We start from the raw sequence: 21,476 nt of genomic DNA, 5'->3' as shown, positions 1-21,476 counted from the left end.
CTTGCAAATAATGAACTTATAACGTACAGTCAAATTAGAAAGCAGGTACTTATTTCTAGGGATAACGCTTTCACCATAAAGCAAGAATATTTTTTCAAGGTAAATTTGCGAGCCTATCAAATGACCCGCTATGCCAATATTAGGAATTGTCATTTCCGCTGCTCTTATTGGAGCGAAAATAGTACGATGCGTGAGACACAGCCTGATTGTTGCGTTGCCAAATCCGGATGCTGGCAGCAGAAGCTCAATGCTACGCGCCGCCCGCTGACCGCGGTACTTTCAAAGTTTCAGTTACATTAACATTGATTTGCCGGGCGCGCGCGCGCGTGTTCGTGTGTGTGTGTGTGTGTGTGTGTGTGTGTGTGTGTGTGTGTGTGTGTGTGTGTGTGTGTGTGTGTGTGTGTGTGTGTGTGTGTGTGTGTGTGTGTGTGTGTGTGTGTGTGTGTGTGTGTGTGTGTGTGTGTGTGTGTGTGTGTGTGTGTGTGTGTGTGTGTGTGTGTGTGTGTGTGTGTGTGTGTGTGTGTGTGTGTGTGTGTGTGTGTGTGTGTGTGTGTTCGGATAAGAACACGGATAAGAACGGCAATCGAGGTCCTATGACCATATTCAGTTTTCAGTCAATTTTTTTTTATATTTGATAGTTTTACAAGATAGAGCGTAGTTTTCTCGGGAAAAAATCGTGTATCACTAGAGGTGGAAAACGCCGTTTTGGCATTTGAAAAAGTTGCAAGCTTGAAGACCTGGTACATCCGCACTAAGATATTGCCATCTATTATTTCTAACGCAGTAGTTTTGTGCAACTTTTACTTTAAAAAAATTATTATAAACCCGTTTTATTGTTGCAGTTGGTTTTGTAAAAATTCGCAAACTTTGCTTCGGGAGCGGCGCGCTGCAAAAATGTTAATTTTCAACCTTACATACCGGTATGACATCGTACGTTGTCTGCGTTCAGCCTTTTTATCTTTATTATGCGGGCTACGTTCATAATTTCACACTCAGTTTGGAGTTCTAGGTAGCTAGATTTGTCCTCACAAGGCGTCAAATTCGCCCAAAATTTGAACACGGCAAAAAACAGGCAACTTTGTGATTCCAGTTTAAAAAGAAAAAAAAAAAAAAAACGTCCTGTTCGATTTTTTACTAAAATCCTTCTTAAGGATCATCAGTACATCAGAAATATTACGGACTAAAAAAGTGTTCCGTTATTTTGATTAGAGCTATGAAAATAAATATAAAACTGAGGGCTTGTCCTGAAAGTTGCCAATATTCAGCCCTACATTCTGGCCCGACTCAATAAAATGCTGCCACTGAAACTCTTCTGTATTATTCAGCTATTGTGCTTTATTTCTGAAAAACATTGAAACTCTGGGGTTGTTCGTTCTTTCTCCATAATATTTTGAAATCGCCAAAAATTCAAAGATATAAAAAAAAATGGCCAACTTTGATTCGAATTTAAAAATGCTACCCCATATAGAAGTGCTTATGGCTTCCCCTTAGGGAGTAGGCTTCAAGACTTCGATTTATTATTTGCTGAATTTAGCTGCATTTTTTCTATCTGACAAGAATACTCGTCATCTCGATTCATTCGTGATGTTTACATAAATCTATATTTAGTTCTAAGAAAACACTCATGCTTCCAAGCTTTTTGCTCATGATTGTACTTAAGTGCACATTAGAAAAATCGTCTTCAAACATGTAGTGTTGTTAATTTTTGTCATAACCGAAAAATGAAATATTGTTAAGAACTGGATTGTATAGCAGTGTGCCCCGCAAGAAGAGAGAGAGAGAGAGAGAGAGAGAGAGAGAGAGAGAGAGAGAGAGAGAGAGAGAGAGAGAGAGAGAGAGAGAGAGAGAGAGAGAGAGAGATTACAGGATGGAGAAAAATTTCGAACTCACTTGCGTTCTGCCATGAAATGCAAGAAAAAGCGAATTCATTTTATTTTAAACTGTCTTCAACCCTAAAAACAAGCACAACAAGACTATAAGCATGGAGAAGGCTTTGGACATTACATAATATAAAAGGTAGCTAAAACTTAAATAGAAGTTTTCATGCTTACTTCCAAGGAGAAGCCGTAAGTATTTCTGTAGATTAAAAACGTGCGCTCAGTTTTATATTTATTAATAAATTTTATTTCTCACAATGCAGTACTCTTGTGTGGGTGATATTTATAAAGTACTTTGGATTGTTTTTAGAAGATTGCGATAAAAATCGAAGATGGCGTAGCTTTTTTAAATTCGAATCAAAGCTGGTCATTTTTTATATCTTTGATTTTTGGGCGATTTCAAAATATCATGGAGAAAAAACGGACAACTCCAGAGCTTCAACAATTTTTTTTTTTTTTTTTTCAGAAATAAAGCACAATTGCTGAATCATATAGACAAAGAGTTTGAGTGGCAACACTTTATTTAGTCGGGCCAGAATGTAGGGCTGAATATTGGCAACTTTCAGGACAAGCCCTCAAATTTACACTTATTTTCATAGTTTTAATCAATATAATGGAACACCTGTTCAGTCCGTAATATTTCTGAGGTACTGAAGATTCTTGAGAGAGGATTTAATAAAAATCGAATATATATATATATATATATATATATATATATATATATATAAGTAGAACCAAAGTTGCCTCTTCTTTGCCGTTTTCAAATTTTTGGTGAATTTGACGCTAGCTACCTAAAACTCCAAACTGTGTTTGATATTAAGAACGTAACCCGCATAATAAGGAGAAAGAGGCTTAGCGCAGACAACTTAAGATATGCTGGTATGTAAGGTTGAAAATGAACATTTTCGCAGCGTGCCGCTCCTGAAGCAAAGTTTGCGATCTTTTACAAAATGAACAGCAACAATAAAACGGGTTTCTAATAATTTTTATAAAAGTAAAAGTTGCATAAATTCAGTCAGCAAAAAAGAACATATGACAGGATCTTAGTGCGAAGGCTGCAAGTCTCCAAACTTGCAATTTTTTGAAATAGCAGAAACGACGTTTTTCACATCTAATGATGTACGATTTTTTATTTTTATTTTTTTTCCCGTGGAAACTACGCCGTATCTTTAAACCTGGCGTTTATTCCTTGGTGTCGAGACATTTGCCCACCGCATATAATAATTTCATCTAAAACAAAAAAAAATGCTCATGGGACCTCGATTAAATGCGTACCAGCGCGCGTGTACTCGGAGGGAGGGAGGGGGACTTGCGTGCAATTTGTGCGCGGTCGAGAGCGCCAGATCCGGGACATACGTTAACGGCGGCGAATGCTTCACTCGGTTACTGTGCGCGCACATAAGGTATAAAGGAGGCTATGGCGCACATTAAACAACCTTCCGTACATGTTAAAGTGGTCGGGGCTGATGGTTTGGTGGATTCTTGTGGCGGCCCGCCTACGTTTTGCGAAAATTGCGCCCTACACTATGAAACAGACACACTAGGAACAGGACAACCAATAGGCAGTGTCGTTTATTGCTTTTATCTTTTCACTTGATAAAACTGACGCTGTGCTGAGGCACTCGTCTTCTCCAGCTTCCCATATCTGAAACGCTTCTAATATTTCTTTTTTTTTTTTTTCTATCTTTTGAATGGCTTAAGATGGTGGTTCCCTCCACGTCCGGCGTACATTTGGGTTTCGCGTTATGGGGTTCAAAGTTTCCCAGGTTCGTTACCTTACCTACATTGTTGCAGTGCTCTTATAGCCTCGTGTTCACTCACCGGCCAATTTTGCCGATGTAGCTCATTCCTGACAAGGGAATGTTACTGGCATTGTGTGATACAGGATGTGATATTAGCATTGTGCATAACATTCCCTTGTCTTGCGGAATGAGTTACGTTGACCAAACCACGTGCGTGAACACGAGCTTAAAGGAGCACTGCAATGATATGTAGACAAGACTACGAACCCGGGAAACATTGAACCCCTTTGCGCAAACACAAATGTACGCCGGACCTCGAAGGAACCACTACCTTGGGTCATTCAAAAGACAGAGAGGAAAGAGAAAGAAGCTTTTCAGGTATGGGAAGCCGGAGAAGATAAGTGCGCAAGCACGTCGTCAGTTAAGCTATAGAGTGAAGAGATAAAACCAATAAAGAAGTATAGATGCGTAATGATGTGACTCTGCCTGTGCAATGAGTTTGCGAGATTTCCTTGAAGAGAGCATGCGGGTGGACTGTTTTAAATGTAACCCTTTTACGAGTAAACCGTAGTTGTCAGTGCGCGCTTGTCCTGTCTACGTTGGTGGTCCTGTTTCCTCACGGGCCTGTTTCATAGTGTGGAGAGCAATTTTTGTCAGAATGTTCAACCAACTGGCCCCGATTGCTGCTTTGGCGCCTATACGTCTCGTCACCGGCACTCGTGTCCCATAAGATAAGCACTAAGCACATATTGGTAGTGGGCGAGTTCGTTCGACATTGCTGTAAAACGGCGCGAAAAAATACGCGGAAAAAATTGAGGACACGGCACAGTATTCATTTGTTGGCTTTGCGTCGACTTAAACGGATGCTTTCCTCTTGCCGTGACCTGCCGAATTGGCGCGCGCGCGCGTGACAAGCTTCTTTTGTGGAACGGCCGGCGTCTGGCGCTTTGCTGTCGCTCTGATGGCGACTCGGAGGATAGGCGCCATTCAATTTCTATTGAAACCTGTCACCATGTCGGCAGCGTTGAGTGACGGCTGCGCGCAGCTTTTGAAACCCCGCACCCGTTCTCGCCTTACTTGGCCGTCATTCGAGCTCACGGAAATGTTTATTTCTTTTTTTTTTTTTTTGAAGCCCATGTCGTCCGTGCTGCACTCCAAGACGTTGTTTTCTTTCTTTCTTTCTTTCTTCCTTTCTTTCTTTCTTTCTTTCTTTCTTTCTTTCTTTCTTTCTTTCTTTCTTTCTTTCTTTTTTGCTGTTCTGCGTTCCCTGTTGCACTGTCAGCCTCGTGTTGATTCATTTTTTTATTTTATTTTCTCAGCGTATATGTGCTATGCCACCTGGTTTGCTAGGTTTCTCTAGTTTCCAGGGTTTGGAATTATTTGTACAGCTGACTTACGACATTCACGCTTTCCTGTACAGAAGCTCTACTAAGCGAAAAAAAAAAATAGTGATGGTTCTTTACTTCTTTTTTTTTTTCAACATCTGTTTGTAGCTTTTCCGGATTTCTCTAGGGCGCGTAGTCTTGAGCTGAAGACGCGCTTCTCACATTGAGAGGCATCCTGCGAACGCAGCTTATTGAAGATCGTCCTGTTTGGGGCATTGCATGCTATGCGAAGGAAAACTTCGGAAGAAAAATGCCCGAGGTTCCACCACTGCTTGCTTACCTTATCGTTTTGGCACGTTATTAATTGCATCCGGGCGAAATAGAGAAAGGCCAGAAACGTTCTGGTCGGATTAATTCCGTTATGAAGAGATCGAGCTACATTATGTGCATGTACAGTCTTTGTCAAAAGTATGCAGCCCAATGACTTTTGTTCTAAGCCCAGTAACGAGGCTCGTAAAGCAACTCTGGCGTTCGAAATCTCGCCGTCATTCTCATCTAGGTTACATTCATATTCCAGTGTTGCTCCCACCAGCCACGTTACAGTGCTTAGAAGCCAATCTCTTGGACCGTATACTTTTGACGAAGACTGTACGTATCCGTCAGGGAGCTGGAATCTTCTTCGCGGATTTGTTTTTCTGTGCAAATATAGACAAGTTGTATTTTAATTGCTTTCTTGCCTACTTGTGGCTTTTGCAGTCACTTCTTTTATTCTTTTCGTTTCGCATGCGTTATGTTGATGATCAGGGTCTGTCAAAATGACTCAGGCCATGGGAAATACAGAAGAGGCCCCCCGTTCCCCCAGTGTCATTATAAAAAGTGTGACGAAAGTCACGTGGTTTTGAGCGTGGGTTAATGGTATCTTCTGCCACAACAAAGCGCTGCCATCGCATTGCGCTTATCAAAAGCTGTTCCCGAGTCGGCCCCGCCGGGGTGGTGCAGTGGTAAGACGCCCGACTACTGTGCCGGAGTTCCCGGGTTCGAACCCGACCACGGCGGCTGCGTTTCGATGGAGGCGAAACGAAGAGGCGTCGTGTGCTGTGCGATGTCAGCGCACGTTAAAGATCCCCAGGTGGTCGAAATTACTCCGTAGCCCTCCACTACGGCTCCTCTTTCTCTCTTTCCACTTTCATTCCCACCTTCCTCCCTTCCCTTACGGCGCGGTTCGGGTGTCCACAGAGCAAGTGTGACAGTTACTGCGCCTTTCCCTTCCTGTGAACCAATTTAACTTTTTAGTTGAAAGTTTTCGTTTTGTGTAAGCGTTGGGTTTTGCGAAGCCCGCAAAGCAGGCATTCGGTCACGATTAGTCTTGTTTATTTTTTTTTTATTATTTTTTTCGCTTAGCGCGTCTTTATGCCTCAACCCTGTGATTGCTCTCCCACCGATTAGGTTTAGCATCACATCTTCGCAATTCGTTTTGACATGTCTCGGGCGTTGTCCAATCAGAGCGATGCAAGCCTATTAAAACATATCAGACATGTGAGATGGGGTCGCATAACGTATATCGCAAAGAAGGCCGGGAACGAGGAGGCCTGGTGAACGCCGTGATCGTTGCGTGTATTAACTTCCTTGACTTGCGCAAAGAGGTGCTCGATTCTTTGCCTGGCGTGCGCGGCCGAGGACCAGGCACGCAATTACCGGACGTAGCGATACTTCATTCCTGATCGTTGTGAAGTTTCTCTTCGTGGGCGCGTCTAACACTTGCGCGGCGGCTGGGCGATGGCGCTAGGACGAGGCCCACTCTTTTATGATGGAGGTTTCACTTCCGGTTAGAAAAATAAAAGCGTAACAGCCTCTCGTGATTTTTTTTTTTTTTTTTGTTCTTGATCCTGGAACTTTAGTTGCGAATAAAACTGCAGAGGCTGTGACAGGTGATAGTACCACCTCTCGTATACCCTTTACAGAGATTTCAAGCTCTATAGGGGTGTCGTAACCGCCCTCTGGCACGGGAAATTTTGACCAACCCTTGTTCCTTCTCTGAAGACAAAGTTTATGTAGTGTGCTTATACCTCTCTTTCGCTGGTATACATTAAGCTGAGTTTGTGTAGTTTCCACAGCAAGAGTCATGGAAACATATGATGATACTTATTGTTTTGTTTTGTTTTCAACGACTGGAGGCCTGGTGAACGCCGTGATCGTTGCGTGTATTAACTTCCTTGACTTGCGCAAAGAGGTGCTCGATTCTTTGCCTGGCGTGCGCGGCCGAGGACCAGGCACGCAATTACCGGACGTAGCGATACTTCATTCCTGATCGTTGTGAAGTTTCTCTTCGTGGGCGCGTCTAACACTTGCGCGGCGGCTGGGCGATGGCGCTAGGACGAGGCCCACTCTTTTATGATGGAGGTTTCACTTCCGGTTAGAAAAATAAAAGCGTAACAGCCTCTCGTGATTTTTTTTTCTTTTTTGTTCTTGATCCTGGAACTTTAGTTGCGAATAAAACTGCAGAGGCTGTGACAGGTGATAGTACCACCTCTCGTATACCCTTTACAGAGATTTCAAGCTCTATAGGGGTGTCGTAACCGCCCTCTGGCACGGGAAATTTTGACCAACCCTTGTTCCTTCTCTGAAGACAAAGTTTATGTAGTTTGCTTATACCTCTCTTTCGCTGGTATACATTAAGCTGAGTTTGTGTAGTTTCCACAGCAAGAGTCATGGAAACATATGATGATACTTATTGTTTTGTTTTGTTTTCAACGACTGAATTTCAAGTTTTTTTTCAACGCAAACTGCTAAAAACTTGATTCCCGACCTCCTTGTTGTAGTATTAGTAGTGACCATCGAGCACCCGCGATCGTGCGCCAAGCTTGCGTTTCGCTGTCACTTTGTCGCCACATCAGGTCGGGCGCTGGCCTCGATGCCTCAGCTCCTCGACTGCTGATTCGGGGAAAGAGGCAAGACGCCCGTGTACTGTGCGATGTCGGTGATTTAAGAACTCCAGGTTTTGGGAGCATTCCACTGTGGCGTGCTTCATAGCCTGAGTCGCTGTGGGGCGTTATAAACTGCATGCCTTTGCGCGGAACATCAGTCGCGTTGCGGGAGGGCCATATTAGGCAGCCGAGGCGTGCTCTGAGCGCTGCGCGTATGCTGGAGGCTCGAGCCAAAAATATAGGCAAGACTCAGCAGATGACGGGCGCTTTCGGTATGTTGTCCCGTAGGCGGACTATGGGACAGTATATGCTCAAGCCCGTGCCAAGATATTCAACAGACCGCGGAGTACTATTTGTAAGCCTCCCAAAAAGAAAACGCCTACTTCATAGGCAACGTCTAGAGCCAATTAAGCATGTTTAAAAACATAATTTTATTCGCTGGCATGCAGTAATCGTATGTATTACCGCCTGTGTGATCGCCATAGTTATTTTGCCGCACCAATATCAAATCGCTATGCTTCGGATGTTCACTCGACGGCATCAGACGTATGTAGTCCATATAGCGTGTGCTCTTGGCGGGTCGCTCTTCGCACAGCCTAAATAACGACCGTCACGGCCGCAGCGTGGACGTAAAATCGTCGCATTTATACAGAGGGCGCGCTTTTTTTTACGCGCGCAAAGTATATACGGTGTCACCGCACTTTTATGACCCTCCGGGATGCCGGCGAGATTACGGCGGATTGGCGAGGTGCCCAGCCTGAACGCGCGAGATCCGCTCAAACGTCCAGTATTTTTTTTTTTTCGTTGCTTTCCTGTCAAATGCGCAAAATTATAGATGATAAAACCGGTGCACCGAGACCTTGTTGCGCTCCGCAAGTGTCACTGGCGTTGCGAATTAAGCCGCGCACTCCCAAGTGCCGCATAACGCGCACGATGCCGGCTTCAGGGTCCAAGGCCGTGCGTGCTGCTGTTATTATTATTAATCGCAGGGGGGTGAAGGGGGGGGGGGTTACGTTAGCGCACGTACAACACCGCTGAAACTTGGGGTGATTTATCTCATTCCTTCGTATCGCGTCGTCGCTTCGCACCCCCCCCCCCCTCCCCTCCCCCAGGCGGTCGGTTAATTTCTTGCCAGCCCTTTTCCGCGTAGTGCACGTAGCTGTGTTTTTCTGCGACAGCCGCCTCGGGTCACGAAGGAAAGCCTGCCGTTACAGGATATTCGGAGCTTTACCGATATATCCCTTCGTAGCGGCTATCGCTGGTCTCTGCCACCTCTACCTTCCCTGCGCGCGCACAAACATTCACTCACCCACTCACCCTTCCTTTTCCGCCATTTTCTCTCGGTTCCTATTTAGCTTTTGAAACCAACGGCGAGCCGCCTCGTCGCTCCTCCTTCCATGCAGTTGAGTGCCTCGGGTCGCTTTCCCTTCGTGTAGGAAGCCTCGCGAGAGCGAAGCGGCGCACGCACCGTCGAGGCAGCCCGGTTTATTGCCGCCTCGGCGGAGCGCCGCGGTCGAATTGATTACCCCGGAGGAGGGCCTGCTCTCCTATACCGCCGTGTAAGGAACGTCGGGGCGCGTGTATAGATAAGTGTAAATACATCCAGCGGGCCCCGCATTGCCGCTCATTCATTCTGGCACGCGGCGGGCCCAATGGCTTCCTCTGCCAAATAGGCTGCTCGCGAAGATATGTCGCCGTGTGCACCGTAACTGCTCTGGGCCTACGTGGCTGTTGTGTGTACATGCGGGGCGTCAACAGTGCCGTGCAGTATAGCCGAGGCTGATGCTTTCCGCTAATGCACCTTGGCCTTGCGACCGGCGAAGTGCGGTGGCAACGTCGTATTGCGTATGACAGGAAGGTCCCCGGGTTCACGCCGAGCGAAATATGCATAACCACTTTCAGTGAGCCATGTTTGATACGGAAAGACCAAGCCAGTTGCAAGGAAGGCCACGAGTGTGGCGTATGTGTAAACTGATTGTTTGGACTATTTTAGTTACGTCGCAAGCGCTGCGCGAGCTGCACGAAATTGGCTGGTACGAGTCGCTGCCGCCCCGTGCATCCTTCCTTGGCAGGCGCCGTCGCCGCCGCGCGGTGCGAGACGCTAAGCAGACGCCTTCTGCAGCGTCCGACCCGAAAGCATTCTGGCGCCGTCGCGTATCGTCGCGCCCGGTTATTAGTCTCGCTGTGGCCTCCCTGACTGCAGCGCCCATGGGGCTGCCGGTCGGCGCTTCTCGGTCCATTTGTTAGGACTCGGATGCTCTCTCTTCCCGTCTCCTCGTGTCTTGTTGGTGACATGCGCGTATCTGCGTCATCCTTGGCGCGCGCGCTCGGCGACCGGAGGCACTGAGAATTTCGCATCGATGCGGGTCGAGTTAGCTCGATGGTTCAGCCTGGAAGCGTATGCAACCCTATTCGCAGTGTCTGGTAATGCGTGTCTAGGTAGGTTCTCTGGCAGTTTTACGTGCGCGCCTCTGTAACAGGTTGCTTAATTCTCGCCGTAATGGAAATCCACCTTGCTTCGAATTCCATCGACACCGCTGTCAGTCAAGCATGTTTCCCTTCTCGGGCTTTATCACTACATCACCGGGTACCTGTCGCTATTCTTCAATAGACTCGTGACTTTTTCTGTCACTTTCAGTAAGCAGCCAGCGCCATCTGTCTACGCACTCTTAAATAAGTGCGTTTCTTCAGGCGTATGCGCCTGTTCGGAATATGTCTGCGAGCCGACGGCGCTGCAGCCTGCTCTGTGCGCTTCTGCTTCCGTTTCGGTGTGAAGTCATGTATACGCACAGTCTGTGTGTATGGTTAGAAGCACTACTGCATGCAGTACCCGATGTATGCAACCTCTTTTTCGCCGTTGCAAGGAGGGCCGTCGTCAGCCGTCCAGTCTTCAATATGCGTTGGGTGCTTCCGTTTTAAATGTTACTTCAATTTTTGGACATCCTGTACTGAAAGCTGATTTTTTTCTCACGTCATTTGATCGGATGTGCGTTTTCTCATGGTTTCCTCAGTTGAATATAGCTATATCGCTTAAATCCGTCACGTTTTGTTCCCACTCCTTGCGCAATATAACGTCTGAATGGTACGACAGCTGTTTGCGAGCGAAGTTGCGTCATGCTGCACGATGTTTTGGAGGACGGCTAAAATTGCAAATGTCCTTTAGCCGTCTTAATAGCACCCTAATAGACACCCTAATAGCAGTGAAATTCGTCGAGGCCATGCGCTCGAACGTTCGTGTCAGACGTGGTACGTGCACCTAGCCGTAGACAGCTCACTGTAAAGCGTGCTCTGCCGCACAAAGAACGTCTTGGCGGAGAAGCCCGCCTTGCAGTACGCGTTTTCGCTTTCCATCAACGTTTGCGTTTTGGACAATAGTGTCCTATTCCTTTTAGTGATTTTTGTTTCGAGATTTTCCGCTGGGCGGATGTTTAAACCCCCCTCCACTTTCATATGCCTCGCCGTAGCTCTTGCTGTTTCCACTGCGGTGTTATTTCCTGCTTTATATGCGTTCATTCCGGCGGGCCGATTTTGAAGAGACCCTCAAGGGGAGTGTATTCTTGGTGCATTAGGATACATTGGAAGTTTCAGTGTTGTATCTAAACTCTCAGAAAGGTTGTGCGCCTCACCGTGAGCAACTGAGTGTATCAGTTTGTTTTTATATTTGATAAAATATTCATATTTTCTGGCATAGTTTTCCAGGGGATCCCGTAAGGCAGTTTCCTTTATTTATTAATGCAGCACCACTTCAATGCCGCTTTCCGACGGCCTCCCCTTCCTTGTTTCTTTTTTTTGTTTTTTCTAAGAACAAGAAACATAGCATTTAAGAGCACAGATTGGCACGCAATGCTGCTTAGCGGTAACAGAAAATGTTTACAAACCAAATTTTGAAGCGAACTCATTATAATCAGTATAGAAACTATAGTTCTACTAGGCATACAGTTTGACCAAACAGTATGGACTGAGGTAAACAAGTTCAGAGATTCAAACGATTTCATTTTATCTCAGAAGCTTCGTTTTGTTGAAAAGTTCCTGCTGAGTGGTAATTCCTTCTAGTTCTGGTCCGTATTTTTACGCTTCTGACTACGCGAGCGAATTTATTTGTGGCAGCTAGCGTGAATAATGACAGCAATCACGATAACTAACGTGGAGACAAGTAGAAGGAAGACCCGGTGCACAAATCGATCGAACTGCATAGACAACGCGACGGGTTTGCGCCAATCTAACTAAGCCTTAGTTTCGTTTTCGCCCAACTTCTAGTAGCAGCGTGCAGGGTTAAGATCTTTCGGTCCTTTTTATGCGTTTTTCATGCGGATCTAATACACTCTGCAGAGAGAATGAGAACGGCCGACAAAACGCAAGAACCAAACCCTTCAAGAGGGCACGCAGCCGGCGGTATCTCTTCTTCTCTGCCTCGTGCATTGAATGCCGACGCTATTAGCACTACCATCGTCACTTGACCACTCAGCATCGCAGGAAAAAAAAAGAAAACCCCGGTTTGGCACGTGCAGCAACCAAACTTGTATGGTTTCCTTATTAGCTCAAGTACTCTGTAAAGCCAAAATTCTTTGACGTGTTCCTGTGATCGAATTCGAGATTTTGTACCGCACTCACCCTTTTGTCGAGGCCTTGGTGCTAATTATGCGGTGGCGGCCTAGTACCGCTATCTTTCTACACGGTACCTGTTCACTTTTCTGTTGTTTTTTCTTTAACCAGATTTCATCATACTTCGTCCCATTGCTCACTGCTCCCTTGCGATGTCGTCAAATACGTTCGCTTTAAATGGGGAGGGCCGGTGCACTTGTAGGCTCCTCCTTGTGCACACTCGTAATCATTGTGAAAGCCACGTGGCTACGTCTTTTTTTATACATATGAAAGTAAACTGCCTTCTTTAAAAGTAGTCAAATTAGATTTTTTTTTTTTTTTTTTTTGAACGCCTGGTTTTTATCAAAACAGCGCTGTACTAGAGAACGAAAACGTGATATTGATTGTGGCAAGACGACGTCGTTCAGAAATGTCTGGTACTTGTTTTTTTTTTTTTTTGTTTTTTTTTTTTATCTGCCTGCACCACTATCTAAGCAGGCGACCGCTCGAATTTTCTGCGGAAGCATGTGAGGAATTAAGCGCTTACTATACCCTGTAAATTATGGTAATCCGTCCCATGTTACAACCGGAAGGATATATCTGGCACAGCGCAGCTTGAAACAGGCCTTCCTTCTTGAGTGCCTTGGCGCTTGAAACTAAATATGTACAAGTCTCTTTATCTGGCCGCTATTAGAATACGCGTCTTACGTTTAGAATCCCTAATAATGCGGTTTTGATTAAATATAAGCAATATAAAAAAGTGGTTCGCTTCATTTGCAGCCGGTTCGATAAAATTTCGCCTTCGTACGTACAGCGCTTCGTCTATAAACTAGCTGTTGCTCTCTGCTAACGGAGGCGCTGAGTAGCCACTACATTATTAACTCTCTTTAACGAGTTTGTTCAGAACGTTATGCAGGGATGCCTGCTAAATCGTCTATAACTAAACCGCGCCATCTGCTAAACATTGCGTCTAACTTTGGCTGTTTGGACACTTGAGTATAGTTAGTTTGCGCGTGTAATCGAATACTGGAATTATTTGCTTTGTCCCTCTGGTTTTCTTCCTTTTAAACATATTAAATCCGAGCTCTTTCTTGCATATGGCTCGTATTGTTTGTAATGTTTTTACTATTTGCAATAGTTGTATTCATTGTTTTTATGCGCTATAGATTGAAGTGCGTAAAATAAATTAGTAAACATTAATGGAATGTCATATTTCCATCCCACTTAGACCGCGAGCTCTACTCTTCCAACTGCAACTGCCAAGGTCATTCATTCACTTGTACGTTTAGCCTTGAGCCGAGCAACGCTGTTGTGGAGGGCTCCGAAAATTTCGACCACTTGAAGTTCCATGCACTAGCAAGTGACTATCGTCGAATACAACTTTACGAGTCGGATATAGGTCAAGAAAAAGGCGGCGAACAGCCCTCAAAAGAGCCCCCTCCAGGCAGTGGCATCGCTCCAAATGTATGACGTCGCGACACACACGGGAAAGAAAAAGCAAACAGAAAAACGTGTTCTTCCGCACTCACGGTCTCGCGGACATTTACCAAATTGGCCGGCCCCGGTTGTCGCGTCCGTCTGTCGGTGTCGCCAGCGGTGTCACCTGGTAGGGCTCAGACATGGAGCCCTACGAGGTGACACCGCTGATGCTGTGAGGCGCAGAAAAACGAAGTGGTTTCGTAAAAACGACAGTGCTGAAATTCACCATCAGAATTCGTCGTTTTACCCGTTGTACTCTGATGAACAAACGACCATCGATTGACTTGAGTAAATGTATGTATTTTTGCTGGAACTCACGAGGCATTTAGGAACTCTTTGCGAACACGGACTCACTCGAAGAAACCGCGTTCCAAGAGCTACTTGTAGGTGCAAGGCTGTCGGCCGGGATGTCAGCCTATTGGATGGAGGGGGGTTCTTTGATAGCTGGATGCCGCTTTTTTCTTGACCTGTATCCGACTATAATCGGGAGATTTAACAATTGCTTGCCGGCGCTTGCTTGTTCAGTCTCGCCATGGATGAAGGACGTGTCGGTCCGAGTGCGTCAATGCTTCGGCGCAGCATCAGGCTGATGCATATCCATGCTTAATAGAGCTTAGGCTTTTATGACTACGTTTAAGTAGGATATATATATATATATATATATATATATATATATATATATATATATATATATATATATATATATATATATATATATATATATATATATATATATATATATATATATATATTTGAGAGAGAGAGGCTGTGCTTCTCCGTTGAACATTCTGTGCCGCCATGTGGTGCAAGCTTTCTCCAACTTTCAGCAGTCGAGGAGTGATGACGTAACGGTGCCACCGAGACAGCACCGGATCTGGCGTTCGCGCGCATTTGACCAAATGAGAGATTAGTATGCTAATACTGTGAAATGAGAGGGCGGAGGAGTAAAACACAAAAGACGTCGGGAGCAGGCAGCGGCGTCAATATGGACCGGCGCCACTATAGCTGGGAGGACATGCTTGCGCCACGCTCTAGCGAGCAGTCACATCTACGCGCCCGGGTGTGTCGTCCGGTCGCCGACGGTCGTAAGAGGCGTGCTCATCGGAAATCAATTAGCAAACCAGATGCGCCTGAGGCTTCAGCGAGAAAGGCTACACAACTCCAACGCGCCAGCAGAGATGTTCTTTGAGGAACACTTGCGAAACGACCCATCGGTATTCATCTGTCTTTTGCGACCGCTGCGCGGTTTCGAGAGGTCTTCTCTGAGGCATTTTTGGAAGGCGCCTACTTCGGTTAAAACCTGCATGACTTCCAAGCGCTTCGCTTTGTGAAGTTTCTGTGTAACTGAAATAGCTTTGCACGGCATTCTCATCTGCAGCGGAGCGCTCAGAGGAAATATTTAAACATATACACCCTCTTGTTCGCGTCAGTGGTCACACTGCAAGCCGCTCGCGTCTAATGTACGTGTCGACTTCTTTCTTGGCACTTTTCGTCTTACGTGTCACATGGATTCTTCGGTTTAGACGGCATGCAGGCTTTGTGAAATTATGTATTTCTGCTCATATTATGCGTGCAAATATTCATTATCGTTCGCCCATTGTTGATCTGTCAAGGGGGCAGTGTGTCTCGTCACCGCATTTTGATCTTACTGCCCTGCACATGGGGCACCTCGTGTTTTAAAGCCCCTTGTATGTTTCTGCTTTATTTTCCTCATAATAAAATATTGCTGGCATTCAGAGCTGTGTATAATCAGCATGTAGTAATGCTTCTCTATTAAGCTGACATAACGTTGTTCGTTTTACTGCGAGCTTGCGACTGACGTCTGAGCGCAGCTTAGCAGAGCTAGACCACCCATGATTGGCGCAGGGTGAAGCCGCGCGTTTCTTGCCTTCTTGCTTGTTTTTAACAAACCTGCCACTGTCTGCCTGTTATGCGTGCTTTGCCCAACCCCTAACAATCCTCGCGTTTTCTTCATCTCTTTCCCCTGCCACTAACCACGCTGCTATGATTCTCTCTTTCCCTCCCAAACAGGGAAGTCGTCGTGGAATTCCTCTGGACTCGGTACTGCTAGCCAAGAAGCTCGAATACTTCGAGGTTCGTTACTCACGCCGGCACGCAGCGGCGTCTGCTGTCTCCCTGTCTGTCTCGTGGTGCCTGTCTCGTTGGTGTTGCTCGTTGCCTTGCCTGCCTCTCTCCTGTGCCGCCTACTATGGGTATACGTCGCTCGGTCGACGCAGCGCCGCCCAAGCAGGCCCGCTTTCGGGGCTACAAAAAGAGACCGCCTAGCCAACTCGGTGCCACTTCCCGGTGGCTTTTCTAAATGCCGACTCGTTCCGCGCGAGTTGAGATTAATCCCTGAAGCAATAGGCTGCTCGAGGTGCGGCGCGTCTACCCCCCCCCCCCCTCCCCTCTTTCTGAGCACTGAGTGACACTCTTTACAGCATTCCATTAGCAGAGCCGTAGGCTATACGCTCTGCATTGCTGTTGCATGGAACCACGAGGCGACGGCTCCCCGCGGAGCCGGAGCGGGAGCGGGCTCGCGCGGAGCCGGCTCCCCGTCACTGGCGTGCCATTCTTCGCACTGTTCCTCTGCGGCTGCCGAGCTCGTGTCGGCTGATGTGTCCGACGCGCCGTCTGGAATGTGCATTTAGTCGCGGAAACAGCGCATCTCCCTGCCACTTTACTGTTGCGCGATGTCTTCCCGTGCATGTTGAGTATACGGCCCCCGTTCATTGGTTCACGTGTCCCGTCTATGTGCACAGTGTTTACGTCTGATGTGTAAGTGTGATTGTGCCTGTGTTTGCGGGCTTCTTTTTTTTCTTTTTTTTTCTCTGGGCTGTTTGGTGTAGAGGCGGTTAAGCAGCTCGTGGCCGCCTGGTAGTTAGTGCGGTGTGTGGAGTACACTTTTACAGGCGCCCAGGGGCTTTACAGGTCGGCGTTGCATGTAAAGAGACTGACCGCTGCGATGGGAACGCGGGTAAAGATGTTTAACCACGAAAGGCGAGATAATGCATCAATGCCGGCCTCCAGTCTCATGGAAGCTCTTTCGCATCATTGTGGATTATGTCGGTAGAACACACAAGAAAAAAAAAAAAAAGAACACCGGCCTCACTTAGAGTCGGTGCTCTTTATTTTCATTGCGCCGCTTATGCACTCCTGTTTTTCATTATTTACGGCTACCTTTTGGGGGGCTTTTCCTCTACAAAGTGTTGTCCGGCCATGCTTATATGCGAAGTTCTTAGGATCGCCACTCCTTTTGATGCGTTACGGAGTTTTCCGAGGATCCAAAAGGTACCCTAATACTACAGCAGTCTCATCTAACAGTCATGTGTTAAAGTATAGTGCGCGACTTACTATCGCCAGCAAAATTTTCAGCGTGCGAATTTGCGGGCGAAAAAGTGTTTCGGCGCGTTGACGTAAGTCATGCGCTCGAAATATCTGATATCATAAAGCGTGTATTCCACATCTCGTTTATTTATTTCATGTACTTATTTCGGACATAACCTCGCCATGAGATGCAAGTACGTTCTTTCACTAACAGGTGGCTGGGATGCGAGGAAATGTTTTAGTGCTTTTATTTCCAGAACACGCATCTCGTAAACGTTTGCTGCCCATAGGACGCGCGCAAATCGCGCTTCTACACTAGGGGTTTCGTAAAGATGAAGTTGCCCTTTGTTTTCTCCCCCCGGTGGGGAAGCCAAACGGATTACTCCGAATTTTTGCTTCTGTCGATTTAGTCACCTAATGAGCGAAACAACATCGGATACGCTGAGGAGAGCAGCATCAAAGTATTTTAGCGCAGCAGCGATAGATTATGTGACTTTTTCCGACAATGTTTATGTTTATCCGGCAAAAAAAAAAGGAGATAAGTTATTACGGCAGAAATAACACTTAACTTTCCCGCCACCTGATCGAAATTGTAACGTCAAGCAAGAAAATGACTTTGTGATCCCCATTTTGGAGTGAATGTAGGCATAACCTGGCCTTACGGAGCCGCAAAAAAAAGAAAATAAATAAATAAATAAAATTCATGTCGCACCTCAAAATGCTTGTGAACACGGTCGATGGTGGCGACTTCTGTATTTCATATACTTTTATATCTTCATTTACCTTATAAAAGCAGTAACGTTAGGAAAACAATACAGCGCACTCTTGACACACTGACAAAAAAAAGAAACGACAACACCGCGCTGCACCTTCCAACTACCAACACCAATTACCAGAGATGAACTACCAACTAGCCCTATCTTCCGCCCTTTCGAGGAGTAAGCTGTCTGTAATCAGACCTTTTTTTCTTACTGCAACTCTAGATGAACGCATGCCTAGTTTACAGGAGTGTCTCTTTAGAAAGCGATTTAGTTCCTTGTATTTGTTTTTTTTTTCTTTATGTCCATATTTATCCGCATTAGCTAACACGGGGAGAGCGGCTGACGCATCATCTGGAGCGGCCGTTGTAATCGGCGGCCTGCGCACCCGCGGCTTCTGGCAGGTATTTGTCGATCGAGCCTGGGTTTATCGCACCTGAATGTTTCGAATTATTCGCTGTATCGCACACACGCTTATTCCGTGGGCAGTTTTGTGTATGAAAGTCGCTCTGTATATCGAATTACAGTTTCGCCTGCCGTTCGATGTATCGAACTGCGCGCCGCGCCGCTACCGTGTGTCGCTTTCAAGCATTTTCCGCGCGTGGAGGCGAGTCGGGTGCGTGGCCCTCCTGCATGCAGCTTTAACGCTGTGGACAATGCCTGAAGACTTGAACGTGATGTGCGATTGAGGGCGACCTTCGGTCTCTCTCGTACTCATTTAACGTGCCACGTCGCTGTCATGCGGGGACGCCAACCTAATTAAACCTAGCGGCGGTCTTCGCATAGCGTCCTTCGCTTTTGAAGGCGTTAACGGTTATTAACTGTCGTTTAATTTTAATGACCAAATCATGTATACGGGTATATACATCTCATCATGGGCGTGGATAGTTGCAAACCAGCGTTGGCAGGGGCTTCGATGCCAAGCAGCTTAGGCCTAGCAACAACTTGACTTGTATTTCGCTGCCAGGACGCCGGCGTGCGGAACGCCGCTGCAGAAACCTGTCAGCACGTGGTTGCATTTTATGCTTGCCTGTGGTTTACTGACAAGGTCATGTATTCCTAGTTTATATATCGAATTGTCGCTGTATCGACCTATTAGAGATCTCTCTCGAGTTGGTACATGTATGTACAACTCCATATATGCCATCTCATATGACGCCGTGCCGCGGCCCGCTTGGCTCATTCTTTGTGCCAGCGTTGATTCTCTGTCATGACACCTGTCCTTTCCAAGTCGACACATGATCCGGAGAAACGGTTCCTTTAAATTTTTTTTCTATTTGCTTTCATAGTTCTTGTTTCTTTCTATGTCTATGGGGTTGTCTCTGCAGCTGCGGGTCTGGTGGAGTACTGGGCGAGGATGGCGGGAGAAAATGGGAAGGATGAGGATGGTTATACGGCTGCGTGTGCGGCACACCATCCGGATGCCCGGGCATTTCCGTCTGAGCACGCCGCGCGCCCCGCTCAGCGTGTATAGCTCAACTCTCGCCGGGGCTGTTTGCGTTTCTGCCGCTGTGCTTATCGTAATGGGCGCTCTCTCGCGCACATTCTCCCGCGTGCTACGCGCATTGCGGAAGGAAGCGGGCCCAGCGCTCGCGCGCGCGTATTCTCCCCAAGTGGCGCTGCTCTGAGCGGGGAATGCCTGGAGGTGCCGTCTGAAACGGCGCGTCCTTTCCTGCCGTCGCTATCTGGCGTGTAACGGCAGAGGCCTGTCATTCTGGTTGGGGTGATAGGACCGTTTGAGAGGCCGCGCGGCGATAAGGGTTGTGAAGAAGAACGCTAATGCGTATACGTTGTGCAACAAAAAATGAGTACGTGTAAGAATCTTTTATGCCGCTTTGTTTCCTCCTACATGATTTGGCCGGACCCGCATCGTTTCGTTGTTCCACAAGAACGAGGGGGGCTATGTGACGGGCGTTTAGCGATTGCGTTCAACGTTTGTGGCATGCCTTATCGTTGAGCTGGAGAGCAAACAGCGCGTCGAGTCTTGCACTTCTCCCCCCCCCCCCCCCCCCCACCACCCCGCCCTCTACCCCGCGTTACACCGCTGTTCCGCTACTCCCCTCCCATGGTTCGCCACGGACACGGAACTCGGCGGTTGGACACGTGCTGGAAGTGAAACAAGTGTGTATCGAAGCTTGGGTACGTTGTTTTTTTTAATTTATTTATTCACCGCACAGCATATCAAAACCTGCTTGCCCATAGCTGAAAGCTAGTAAAGACCCATAGCCATACATACTGGCAGCAAAACGAATACTGTGGTAAGATTGTTGTGGTTGCGGCTGTAGGAAGAAGGGAAAAAAATGCATGGGCCTGCTGCGGGCTCTGTAGCTGAGCCACCTCCGCTGCCTCATGCGGACAGAAGAAAGTGGAGAAGAAAGAAAAAGAAGAGGGAGAGAAAGGCGCGCCCCAACAGCCATCGTCCACCACCTAAGCGGTGGCGGGTGCAATGACGGCCTACAGCAGATAAAAATTCGGTGGCTGTCTAGCCCCCGCCGCAAGCGGCGTTGACCTACCGTCCCAGCAACGTAGAGCCAGGAACAGCCACCCTTCCCAGGCAGTGGTAAGATTCGATAGACGTAGTCAGGCTATAGTGAAGCAGTCGCGCTGAAACACGAAAGGAAAAGAAAATTGGGAACTATGCATGTAACTGCACATTATCAAGAAAAAAATCTTTTCACATATTAGTCAAAGTTTCTGGATTATAGTTTGACGTAACGCGGAATATTATTCCTTATTTTTGCACCGCAGAACTATATTAGGCGCTGGCTAGACGTTGCTCGTTACAAGGAGATTAAAGTTAAGGTTAGCTGCATCCCTAGTGTTGCAAGTTGGCAGAGTAAACATATTAATTTTAAGAGAGTGATTCTTCAAAATAATGTTATTCACTGTTATAAGCATGTTTAATAAAAATACAAGCATAAATACAAGTATTTTCATTTCTTTGTATTCTGAATCTCGCCGGGGGGGCAGTGGTTACGGCCGGTTTTCGATGGAGCCGAAAAGCATGGGGCCCGCGTGCTGTGCGATGTCAGTGCACGTTAAAGAACCCCATGTGGTCGAAATTTCCGGAGTCCTCGCGGCGGCGGCGCCACCATCGCTGCATCACGTGATATGTGACGTCACGCCAGGGATGAAGCTGCGCGCGCCCGCCGTCGCGTCAGTCTCTGTGCCCGCAACCGCACCAGCGTCTTTGCGTCGGGCGTGTATGCGGTCAAGATGCCTCCAAACGCTAAGGACGTTAATAATAGGAATGCAAAACGAAGGCTGCAGCGTGCTACCGAAACCGATGAAGAACGCGAACCATCCACACTGAGGCAGCTGCTTAACATGCTTCGCATCCACTAGGCTTAACCTTGATAAGCCTCCAATTTTTTTCTTTCTTTTTTTTTTTTCGTCTATTTGAGACGTCACATGCCATAATACTTGGGATCTTGACTCGCGGCATAGGGAAGACCTGTTGCGT

The 21,476-nt window shown here is 46.9% G+C and overlaps 1 protein-coding gene across 7 annotated transcripts in view; it reads left to right on the top strand.

The window, feature by feature from the left end:
• dlg1 (MAGUK family member discs large 1) overlaps positions 1–21,476 on the top strand; it is a 627,306-nt gene that overhangs the window by 336,279 nt on the left and 269,551 nt on the right. For 5 of the 7 annotated variants that reach the window (XM_084594971.1, XM_084594967.1, XM_084594969.1 and 2 more), the window contains exon 5: positions 15,960–16,022. The exons of the other annotated variants lie outside the window; for them this stretch is intronic. In XM_084594971.1, coding sequence (XP_084451097.1) covers positions 15,960–16,022 — 63 coding nt within the window. The remainder of the gene's footprint in view (positions 1–15,959; positions 16,023–21,476) is intronic. 7 annotated transcript variants of the gene reach the window in all.

Source organism: Amblyomma maculatum, chromosome 2 (genome assembly GCF_055883805.1).
Source record: "Amblyomma maculatum isolate TAMU_Amacu chromosome 2, ASM5588380v1, whole genome shotgun sequence".
Classification (NCBI taxonomy): domain Eukaryota; kingdom Metazoa; phylum Arthropoda; class Arachnida; order Ixodida; family Ixodidae; genus Amblyomma; species Amblyomma maculatum.
This window is presented reverse-complemented; position numbering and strand designations above follow the sequence as displayed.